General features: G+C 35.2%; 1 protein-coding gene across 17 annotated transcripts in view; it reads left to right on the top strand.

Moving 5' to 3' along the window:
* Positions 1-12,434, top strand: part of RhoGEF3 (Rho guanine nucleotide exchange factor 3) — a 253,411-nt gene that overhangs the window by 129,349 nt on the left and 111,628 nt on the right. For 15 of the 17 annotated variants that reach the window (XM_087404371.1, XM_087404369.1, XM_011065722.2 and 12 more), the window contains 5 exons: positions 3,775-3,946; positions 4,813-5,074; positions 6,901-7,199; positions 10,525-10,774; positions 11,382-12,310. In XM_087404371.1, the coding sequence (XP_087260497.1) occupies positions 3,810-3,946; positions 4,813-5,074; positions 6,901-7,199; positions 10,525-10,774; positions 11,382-12,310 (1,877 nt within the window). In that variant the 5' untranslated portion in view covers positions 3,775-3,809. The other 2 variants (XM_087404377.1, XM_087404376.1) reach the window with 2 other exon arrangements.

Raw genomic sequence — 12,434 nt, 5'->3', positions numbered from 1 at the left:
ATCGCCAATGACAATAACTTGAAACGAATGATACTTTTATGGGCTACAAATTATATTCCGAATCACGATTCCTCGAACGAAAATCCCGCAAAGTGGAACTAACGACGCGCCAACATTATCCAATTTTTGAAAATTATGGGCGGCACGTGCGTGTATATGTTACTCTAGCAAAATTACAGAGAAAAGTATTCCATTTGACAAGACTCCAAATAAATCAAATTGAAACAGTGGCTTCCCGGAATTCACGCTTTGTCTAAAAACGTTATATATGTCGGGTCTTTTTAAAGGCCAATCGACCTTTAAAATCCTTTAAAATCCTTGATCCTGTGTCTTGTCCTGATATTTTACAACACAACGGCTAAGCTCGTGCAGGAAAAATCGTTGAATTTCAGTAAATAGAGTGCCGCCGATGCGCCAGTGAGAAAACCCTCGCCACAGAGAAAACGATCTTTTCATTGAGCCCGAGTGAACCAAAATACAGATTATGCGTCAACGTAACTGGAAGTTGCAAAAGAGAGCGGTTCTTAATAGAATCGGAAAACGATTTGTAACGAAGGAAATAAAATCGTCATTTAAGGCGCGTCCAGCATTAAGGTGAATTTAATTTGATCGATCGATTAAGGCGATCCTAAAGTCGTGTATATTATCCACTAAACGCAATAATTTTTGTATAACAATTATTTTTTTATTTTTTTATAGATTTGAAAATCTTTTTCCAGAATTAAAGTATACGTGTTTGTGAGGAATTTATACCGAGAACGAAAAAAATTTTGAAATTGAGATTTTTACCATTTCTTAATCCAATATGACGTTTAGAGTTCAATGTTATCAACAACGTGATAACATTTGCTTGATATAAAAGCTTTGCTTGATATAAAATCTGTGCTTACAAAATTGTAGTCTGCAGACTAGTAGTTTATATGAACACCGTCGAGTTCTCAGAATTAGATTTTTAGATACTTTATCGCTAAATTTATTGCGAATGTGTGCATGCGATGTAATAGTAATGTTTCAATGACACGTAAATCATATGTATGTAAATTTGTTTGAGTCAATAAAACGAGTTTAGGATTTCCTTAAGAGGAAAAAATTGTCGGTCGTAGACGCGTTCACTCGAATGTTGACTGTGGCAAAGATTGATGAATCTCAAAATGCAATTCAAGATGGAGATTCTTGTAAGGGCGACGAAGTAAAATTTTTCAATGTATGAAGTTTCTGGTATATAGGTTGATGGAGGAGAAGGAAGGGGTAAATATATATTTCCTTATACATACCTTTCTTACATGGCAAAAGTAGCTGCTCTGATTTTATTTTTTTAAATAAAATTATTGTACACTGAACGCGATGAACGATAAGCGATATCCAATGAGAGTTCTGCTTTACATTATCACGTGCGAAAATGCAGAGCTTTCATTAAATATCACTAGTTGTTTATCGCATTCAGCGTGCAATAGACATATTGGATAGCGCTTCAGGACAGAAGCGTGTCACAAGAGTTCCGATCAAATACCTACATAGGTATGGAATTCAATGTATGGAATTCCATACACTGAATATTTATAAGTACGGAATGCTCTATATCATCCATACTGTTTCGCCACCCATGGATTTTTAGTTTCTTCCAAAGTATCCTTGATTAAAAGAAAATCCGATGATCCTGGAACACTGTGTATATTCTTTCATTGTGATAATATTTTTTTTTTTTAGGAAAATCTAATGTTTATTCGTTTCTTTACCCTGCATATCAAAAACATCAAACGATCCAATGAAAATTAAAACATGGAGAATAAATATTTGAAATATTCGCTTTGTCGGTTAATTTTGGCTGATATTAAATTTACCGGCATGCATATTGTTGCTTTTGCGGCTAACTATTCATGACCGCCGAACTTTCTTCGATAGTCGATATTTTAATGCGCTTTGTTAAAACTACTGCTAGGAGTGATATTATTGAAAAAATAAAAACGAAAAGTAGGAATAGGATATTCATCAGTTTGTCTTCGAATATTTACCCATTTATCACGTTCACGCGCGGGATTGCTATTTGTCACAAAAGTTTACGCCGAGATTAAGAACAATTAATTATTATAAACAGTATTTTCATGGAGGAAATTCTGAAAAAATTATTTATAAATTAAACTGAAATATCTAAAACCTGAGAAGCTAAAGGCATGCGATTTTAAGAATATTCCAGATAGCACAAAGAGTCCGAAAAGAATTTTTATTGACTTCCTATTTATGAAATGAATTTCTGTTTTGTCACACTTAATTTTTATGTAAATTAAATATTACTTTGATTAAAGACATACATACAAATATGCATATATATATATATATATATATATATATATATATATATTTGTATTATATATATTTTTAAATTTTTTTTCATTTATGTTCATTTTAAACAGATTATGCTAATTTATAAAGAACAGAAGATGAATACTTTTCGAGTTCAAATGAATCAGTGCTATCTGAGATTTTAAAATTATGACACTTTTTTGGAATTCTCACTTTCCTCTATTCTCAATTAGAAATTCTCAGAAAGTTATTTACAATTTACATCGAAGTATCCAAAAACCTAAAACGTTTTTAATGTTAGAATTACAATAGTGCTATATAACTTGTTCTTTTTTGAAACGATTATTTTTCTTTAAATCATTAGAAAATTTTTTAACGAAAATATCGAATAAATGCAAAATATTAGCCTTATAATACACGTTGGAATTAAAAATATTTTGCTTGGAAAAAAAGTATTATTCCTTAAGAGAAACATTTATACACATTTTACATACGCGATAAGGAATCGCCAAGTTTTCGAGAGGTGAGAAGAAAGAGAACGTTTTTAAAGATGCGCAACCGGCAGGCAGACAGCGGAGGACAACAACATTTTTCTCCTTTCTGTTCATATATCTCATATATCTGCCTTCTCTTCTCGCATCAAAATGAGATAAAAGAGAGAAGACGAGTCGAAAAGCAGCACAAGCAGTGTATGCTCGTGGTAAATTCCTCTTCTCTGACCGATCCTTGTGGAGAGAGTGATTAAAAGCAAGCTCACGCTTTTGCAAATCTCGTAAAAATTTATAAAGCACTGTAAGCAAAACTTACTTTATTAAACTGTTTGTTGTCGTGAACATTATGGAAATTTAAATTAATATTTTGCAACGAGTATGCTTTTTTCTAGACATGTTGAACTTTGCCAGCACAAATACCTTTTTCCATCTTGTACAAACTTTTTTAACTTTTATTATTATCATATGCGGTAATCGAATCAAATTGATAAGATGCCCACACAGAATAAAAGAGATCCAGGTTTGAATTCTGGTTGAGATGATATTTTTCACAATAATTTCTCTACTAGTATTTCAAAGATATAACATCAGTAATATTAAAATGCTTGTAATATAAAATGCTTGTATAATATTAAAATGTTTGTCAACTTAATTTATGATATTGTATACTCCAGTTTCAGTTTAAAATTATGTTTTAAGATCGACAAATAATTGGCGCGCAATTTGCTTTAATAGAAAATTATAAAAAACTTAAACAAATATATTATTAAACACCGCTTTGACCAAATACTGCCTTTATCACCTATTTGTGTTTTTTAATTTTATTACAATTTTTTACCCATTCTGAGAAGTATTTTTTTCTTCACGGCAGTAAAACAATTATTTATTGGTGTTGTGCGAAAAATATAATTGTGTGAAGATATCAAAGGACATAAGTAAATCTTAAGTGAATTTATTGTCTTCTTTTCTTGAATAATTCCAGGATGCAGGAGCAAGATTCCAGGTGCACAGGATAGAATGAATCGTCGGGAGGACCCGCTGTTACGGCAGCATCGCAGCCGTTTGCTGCAATTGGCCGAGGCGACAAACATCAAGCCTGGCCGTGGCAGCGGGAAGAGACGCGGACAAAGACAGTCGCATGGTTTCGGGCCCAGGTTAGTTAAAAAATTTACAAATTTATGTCAAGAATTTATCTTAATAACTAAAGGTTAAAATCCATTTATGAAATAATTTATACCTTAAGGCATTTACTTGAACTTTCTCGGAATGAATTTTTAGACATCTTTCGATTCATCTATAGTCATCTGTAGTCATAATATAAGGTAATTGATTAATAAACGAGTAAGATGGATGTTAATTTCTTTAAATAATAATAATTATATTTTAATTCAATATAAATATATTTTTTAATTGGCGATCATATTTATTAATTGATAAATATAATTATGATATATATTATTAGACTGTGGATATTTATGCAAAATATTTAACTGAATATTTTACTGAATATAAAATGCATATTTTGCATAAATTGTATATTTACAGATGGCAATCTCAACCTTTTTACTTTACTTTTTAATAACTCTTTAACGAACAACGATCGACTGCTCTGATGGTTAATATTCAGTTAAGTATTTTGCATAAATATCCGCAGTCTAATAATTATATATTGAAAAAATACTAAATTTCAATAAATAACTAAATATTTACTAAATATGAACATACACTTATTTAATATAAAAATGACTAATTTGATTATTCTTTTATTAAGTAAGTATTTACCGTAAATAAATATTTACTTAATACTATGCATATTCAAAGAAATATGTATTAAAATTTAATAATTTCTTTTCTAATGTAATTATTTAAAAAACTAACGCCTTGCTAGTTTATTAGCCTATTAACTTATCACATTATTATTATTATTATTAATACGAATCTACTAAAATTCATATACAGTTCATTTTATCATCATTGACAACAGTTAACGAAAATTGGCATTGCGCATGAATTGTTGCAGTAATGGCGGACCCAGCCGCGTGACGCTCCAGGACATTGTCAGAAACGATCCTGGATACACGCCGAACATCGAGCACTTAGTGTTTCCGGAGCGCAAGAGCAGCAATCCGAATTTGGCGGGTGTTGTCGATGGCTCGCCGCCAAATAAATCCAAGTCAAATGCGAGCTCAGGAAGATCCAGACTCGCCGAGGTCTTCGCTCGGCATTACGCAAGAGGATCCTCGCAAGACTCGTCCGTTACGTCCAGAAAAAATCATGTAAATGTACGTCTTGAGATATAATCGAACGAATTTAAATAATCTGTTTTATTAATCTAACACATTGGTGCTCTTTGTCGTTATTTAAATTACGGTCCATTTGATATTACAAATTTAAAGCTTCTTTAAACTAGTATTAGGTGTTGGAATTAATTCGTAGCGTTTTTAATGAAAGAATGTTATTTATTTCACATGAGCATTAAAAAATACATTAATGAAAGTACTTCCCATCACTTGTAAAACGCTACGAATTAATTCCAACACCTAATATAAATTAGTACAATTCTTTCTGTTGAGTCAATCAAATGATTCAAAGCACTTTATTGTAACGCCAAGTGGACCGCATTCTCAATCACATTGTGATGGAACATAATTAAAAATTTTGAATTATTAATCTTTACACAGAGAAAAGTAAAATTAACTAAAATTCTGATAGATTTATTTTTCTGGTCAGAAATCTTAACCAAAATTCTGGATCGTTTATTTTCCAAGATTCTAATTAATTCAACCAAATATTTTTCTCCGTGTATATTTTATAAAATCATTTGTCTGGAATGTGTTCCTGAACGTATTTCGATTACGATATTGTATAAATAAATTGATATAGACGGATGTTCCAAAAGCAAATCAGGTGATGCATCAATGAGATATTGAGTCGTGTAGAGTAATAAAAGTCAATAAAATGACACGCACGTTCGAAGTTCGAGTTATCGCGACAGATCGGTCGTACGGACAAGTTCTCCTCTCAGGCAGGACGTACGAGAATAAAAATACTTTCTTCGACACGCGACGGAGTTGCGCCAACCCACCGGTTGTACGTGCTTCGACCGTATTTGGAAGTAGAGACAGCCGCACGGCTCTTCGTGCTCTTATGGCTACGCAAGTTTAGTCCGTGATCGACGTAACGATAATGGCGCCCTGTAGCACAAGCCTCTTTGGCAATTGACACAATTTCATAACGATCATAACGATAATGATATCCGTTAACGAGTTCTAGTTAATAAGAGAAAACCAAAAATGGTCGAAAAAAAAGGAAACTAATGTTTAATGACGTAATACGTGTGTTTCAAAAATGTTCTTATTTATACCCATTTCTCTACCAATGTAGATTAATTTTAATTTTGATTTAACTCATTCTTCATCCTTTTCTAATTCTCAGAACTAGAAAATGATGAAGAGTTAATTGAACCAAGATTAAAATTGAACTACATTAGTATAGAAACGAGCATTAGATATTTTTTTATAGAACATGTTTTAAAAAATCAGAAACGTTAATTATTATTTAACAGTGATTTTTATGTATCTGAAATTTTACCACAATAATTAATTCTAGGACTATAGGACTATATACTAGATCTCTTGGATTCAAGTAACTATTTGTTAACTAAATGTAATTAATTTTTAAATGTGTTAATTATTTTCTAAATGCACGTTAAAAATAAATTTTTATAAGAGAATGTCAGACACAGTAAAATATAAAAAATTCAAGTCTTTTTAATGGATTTAACATGGACATTTCTACTAATTTAGATTAACTTTAATCTCGATTTAACTTAGTTTCTAACTTTTTTTAATTCTTAGTTCTAGGAAAAAATAAGAAGTAAGTTAAACCCAGATTAAAGTTAATTTACATTAATAGTCAGAAGACACAGTAGTGTTTCGCGTAGAATTAGCATAAATTAAAATAAATGTTTAAACGAGGAAAAATTCAAGCACTCAATTGGAATTTTCGCTCGGTCTCTCAGATCGGTGCGTGTAGTCTTCAGATTTTCAATCGCGTCCCACGGATTTTCTCTCTGCCCACGAAGAACGGCCTTGGATTTCGGTTACAGAGCACGTCATTGGATAGTGGGAGCACGATAGGTCATCAGCCGGGGCCCGGCGGGTCCACGGTGGTGACGCGGAATGCTGGGCGCCGCTGGCTCTCGCAGAACTCGCAATCCTCGAGACAGCACTCGACCGAGGATGGGGTACGTGGGGGTAATGTGGGCGTCGGAGGGCCCGTTTCGACCTTGTCCTCGAGCCAAACCTCCGGTCAGGCTGCGCCTCCCGCCCTGCCGCCGCGCAGAATCAGTCCGGCCGCGGATACAAGCGAGATCACTAACGCGGGTCCTATCCCGCGTGTCGACAGGTAACGTTACGCGTTTTATCTCTTTTCTATTTAAATTTGTCGCTCTGGAGAATGGTCCCAGTGCGTTCCTAATTGTTCCGTGAACTCCCACAACCAGTAGTACTGCACAGGGCAAGTAATCTTAGCTTGGTAATCTCTGAAATATTAAAAATAATCAATCGAAAAGTTTAGAAACGTTGATTACGTGAATTTAGGAAGATTTTGTGGATGCACAGTTACTATTGTGCACAGTGAAATCGTATATGTGTGATAAAATAGTGCGACTGTGTCTATTTGAGTTATTGAAGAAGACATCCAGCATGGAATCTTATGAAGTTAGCGTGACTGTCGCATAGGAACGACGAAAACAGTCGCTGAATCCTGTTCATCCCGCTGTTATCCTGTTCATGCTTGTCCTTTCCGTCTAGATTCCCTCTAGATGCTAGTGTTTACATACGATGTAAGTTTCATGATGCCCAACGAACTGCTGCGAGGACCACTCTCGCGTTACTTCTTCGTGCACTCGGATACTCATCGTCGAGCGTGACCTGCTTACACGAGGGAAAGAATGTTAAATTTATCGTCGTATTTAATGCCGAATCTAGAATGATGTCCGTTCTCAAGGCCGATTGACTGATTAATCTGTAAAGACAAGATTGGAGTTTTTTCAAGAACATCCCGCATGATAAACATGTTAAAAATACCAAATATTACCATCTCGTGCGGTATAAAAAAAGATTTGTCTCTTTTATACGAGACATTTTTATTGACATTCGAAAATAAACCGAGCAAGAGTAATTGCTGTTCTCGTACCAGTCAATTTTGACAGGTAAAAAGTATGATGGATAAACGTATAGATGAGAAATGTTTTGCAATGTTCAATACAACGATTATACTGACACAAGCATACGTGACAGTGAATAAAAGAAAGGGTGGTCACTCCATCTTGCCAGTTTCTTATTCAGACTGAAAGATCGGTCTATTTAAAGTGCGGTTCTATTTAAGACATCACACTACTATCAAAGGAAGCGAACGACTCTACGTGTCATGTCGGTTAAAAGGTAAATATGATTAATTGAGAGCACGGATATTCCTGTCCCAATCGATTTGTTCGGCGCGTTTCGTCAGCTCCATATGTGGAGCGATATCGACGAAAGGTTATTCGCAGCAAGTATCTGAAATACGCTTCGTCACCTAGTTTCATTGTACGTTTTCCTCTGTCTTTAGCCCAAATTAATTAATAGTTTCACAAATCACATCGAATGTCGAGTTGTTCATACAAATTCAGCGAATTCTGCATTTTCCATCGATAATCCTTTTTAACGCTTCGTTAAAATAAGTCCAAGAAAATTAATTTTAATTAGAAGCTCAGGTCCTTTCATACGATTAATTTCGCATTTTAATGTTTAACATTTTAACATTTCTCATTTACCCGGTAGATCAAATTTCGTCTAATACAGCATCATCAAGACTTTGAGGCGTAACTTGAGAGCGCCCCGGAAAATTTCATTTTCACAAGCGTCTTTTTCATCTCCAACGATCTCTTTGATCGCGCGTTAATCACAACAGGCGCCAAAGATGATTGAATCCCTAGTGGAGAAACTTTGAATTTTGTCCAGACCGTGGTGGTGAAAATATCAATCATTATACTTACTTTCAATTCATATCATTTCATCCGTTTCGCAAAGAAAATATGGCGATGTCCTCGCATACATTTTTCTTATTAATATAATTAGTATGGAAAAATTCCATTTTATTATTACAAGATATAACATTTTCACAGTAGTCTGTAAAAATTTCTTCCATGCGATGAAAGGTCCAGAAAATGAAGATCCTGATACGAAGATAAGAGACATAGTCAAGGGTACATATGTCCGCGAAGAGATTTGCGTACTACTCTCGAGAAAAACTATTCGGATATCTGATTGTCACAATGATATTCAAAGAAGTTTTTAACATACTAGTACATATGATGTAATCTTTGCTTCCTCTCTCTCTCTCTCTCTCTCTCTCTCTCTCTCTCTCTCTCTCTCTCTCTCTCTCTCTCTCTCTCTCTCTCTCTCTCTCTCTCTCTCTCTCTCTCTCTCTCTCTCTCTCTCTCTCTCTCTCTCTCTCTCTCTCTCTCTCTCTCTCTCTCTCTCTCTCTCTTATTTTTATTACTTTTGTATTTGTATTAATGATATTTTTTAAATCATTATTTCGCTTATTCTTTGCACAATATCACTATATAAATATTCGTCGTTGTAACATCAGACATGTACGTGAGAAGGAGTATGCATGGGAAGGTATACAATCGAAAACGATCGCATCTATCTTACTTGAAGACATCGACGGATACGGAAGGTTTCCGATCGTGCCAACTGTCGCGTAAAATCCCCGGAGACGTTAAAATGCACCACGAGTTGATTTCCTTTTACGTCGAGATGAAGCAAAATTCTGAGTTCGATAGCAAATAAAAAAAGTATGAATAAATAGGCGCAACCATGCAAAAGAAAGCAATTTTATATATTTTTATCTTGTTTAATTTCATGGTAAAAAATGTGTTATATAAAAAATATAATTTCTTTCCTTTAAAATCGAATAAGATAAAAAAATTAAACAAATTCTATTCTTCAAATATTATTTTATTGTAAAACGTCACAACTCGAAAAGAGCGATTAGAAAAATATCATCAAAATTGTCATAACTAAAAAAGAATGATTTTTTAAAGGATTGTGAAATGAAAATGACAAAATGAACTCTTAGTACATACAATTAGATTATTCATATCCTATTTCTTTTCTTTGAAAAACTAGGATCAAATGATTAATTATAACATTTTTATATACAATTTGTTTAAATACACAATCTTAGAAATACTTTTTAAGATATTAAAGATGTAAGAATTACTTAATAATTTTTGTAGTAAATTTATTAAAATAATAAAAATTAACCTAAGACACAAACGATGTGTGTAATAAAAGAAAAATCATCGATATGTGTACTAAGAGTTAAGAATATATTATTTTTGCTGATATATTTGATTAGTCAATAATTTTCTATCGAATTGAAAAATATAATAGTTTTTATCTTTTCTGTAAAACTTAAGTATTTAAATTATGTCACTTTTGAAATAAGAGAGCGATGTATACGTAAATAAACTTTTTGTTCTTTTTTGCCAAATCTGAGAAGTGTAAAATTCCAATTTTATTCGTCAAACAGGAATCTATTATTAATCGACATTAATATAAACATCAAATAAAAAATAAATTTTTATTCGTAAAGTAAACATTTAAATGATATAGTTAAGAATAGTTATTCCTGGTACCTCAAGCCGATCTCGAAAGGAGAAAATTTTCGGTTGCAGGGGCCCTAATGTATCGATCCTCCATCTCCGTAACGCGTCAGCGGACCCTTGGGAGGTTGGCTCTCAAGGCTCCTCGTACAGCGTCAGCAGCAATAAGAGTCAGACAGCGAGCGGCAGAGGAAAATCCAGCGGGAACGCGCGTGGATCCTACAACCGCGGTAGTTCGATACCATCCCTAAAACGTCACGATACATCCACGTCGACCACATCGACGTCGAGCCACAAGCATCGTCAAGACAGCCACGGCCAGGTAAGTGGGGATCGCAAAGACGTCAGAAACGTACTGTTAATCTCCGCTACTTCATCCTCGAGATGAATGATGTGTTCCGTTTTGCGCTTACAGCTTGTAAGCATCATTTGTCCTTGTTAAATATTTGATAAACAACAAGGCTTACAGTGTGTAAGCATGAAAACGGAACATATCCCGGAAGTAAGAATCGAATTCATGCGGAAGCTTGAGAAAACAATCCTGTGGATCGCCGTAGTAAATGTTAATTTAAGTTAAATGAGTTCTTTTCCTGATTGTTGCTTTAATAAGTGATCATTTAAATTATGTTTAGCGTTGATTAATATTTACGAACATGGCTTTATATGATTTATAATATAATCAACTTTTTCTCCATTATGGAGAAAAACTAATGAAACATAATGTGTATTTAATGGGCTGTACATTTCAATCTCTTAACTTAACCAAAATCACTCTTTTTTATTTGGAATTAAATTTGTCTCGCCATAATTGTCTAGCTTCATCATTAGTAGAATAGCGTTATTCAAACATAAATTAATATAATGAAATGACACTAGGAGATTGGGATGACACTTAGGGTGTCAATTAGCGAGGATTCTCCCCTGTGCAGGTCTCCGCCAGTTCCCGTCGACGCGATGCCGTAAACTCCTTCTTATCGGGTAACAGCGGCACTTCCGGTGAGCTGTTTATCAGCGGCAACTGCAGTCGCGAGCTCTCGCCTGTGCGATGGTGCGATCGCGAGGTTGATGGCGTTTACTTGGGTCGTTCCGGCTGGGTGCAGGTACAGCAGCGGTCTCTCGACGAAAATCGTCGTGCAAACTATGAGAGCAACTTGGTAACTGCGGCCACTGGTACTTTACCGTTGTCGCGACGGGCGGCGGTGAAATTAGCGGACTATCATTGCAACAGCGAGCCGGGCAAGTGTCCGCAGGACTTTACCAGAGGATTAGACTCACAGCGACCTGATTTCCTCGCGCTGCACAGCCAGGATTTCGACTCTATCACTACCAGTGCCTGCACGTCGCCGCACAGCATTCCGGAGTCCTTCTCTCCACCATCGATTACGCCGATTATATCGCCGCCACCGGCGTTCCAAGACGCCGTTGCCGGCAAAAAGTCCTCCTCCAGACATTCGTCTTCCTCTGCCGTGCGCAGCAATTATGGCAGCAAGGCCCCTTTTCTACCGCGATCGAATGCCATCGTCGATAGCGACATTATCAGTCCGCCACCATCGCCGCCACCTCATCAGGTCAACTGGAGCTCCCTTCCGTCCAGGAAGAATTCCGGTTTAGCGTCATCCAGGTCAAAGAGACAAAATGCCAATCAGCAGCAACAACAACAACAACAGCAACAATATCGTATGGCGCAAGCCAAGTCCCTGGAGGATCAATCATCCTCCAGAAGATCGCAATTCGCGCAGAGATATCTCGAATCGTCCAGCTCGTCATCATCGTCGATGGGATTCCGAAGCCTTGACAGTTGTGTCACAAAACCTATTATGCCTAGTTTGGCAGAGAATACAGATTCTTCAGTGGAAGGGTATGTAAAAAAAAACTTTGATTGCGATGAACGAAAACTGTCTCTGTCGGCAAATTTTTTTAATGTATTAGTTCAGTCTCGATTACAAATTCTTCTGGAAAAGTAGAATTGATAACGGCAGAAT

The sequence above is a fragment of the Acromyrmex echinatior genome, chromosome 3, assembly GCF_024713525.1.
Source record: "Acromyrmex echinatior isolate Ae372 chromosome 3, ASM2471352v2, whole genome shotgun sequence".
In the NCBI taxonomy this organism is placed as follows: Eukaryota; Metazoa; Arthropoda; class Insecta; order Hymenoptera; family Formicidae; genus Acromyrmex; species Acromyrmex echinatior.
This window is presented reverse-complemented; position numbering and strand designations above follow the sequence as displayed.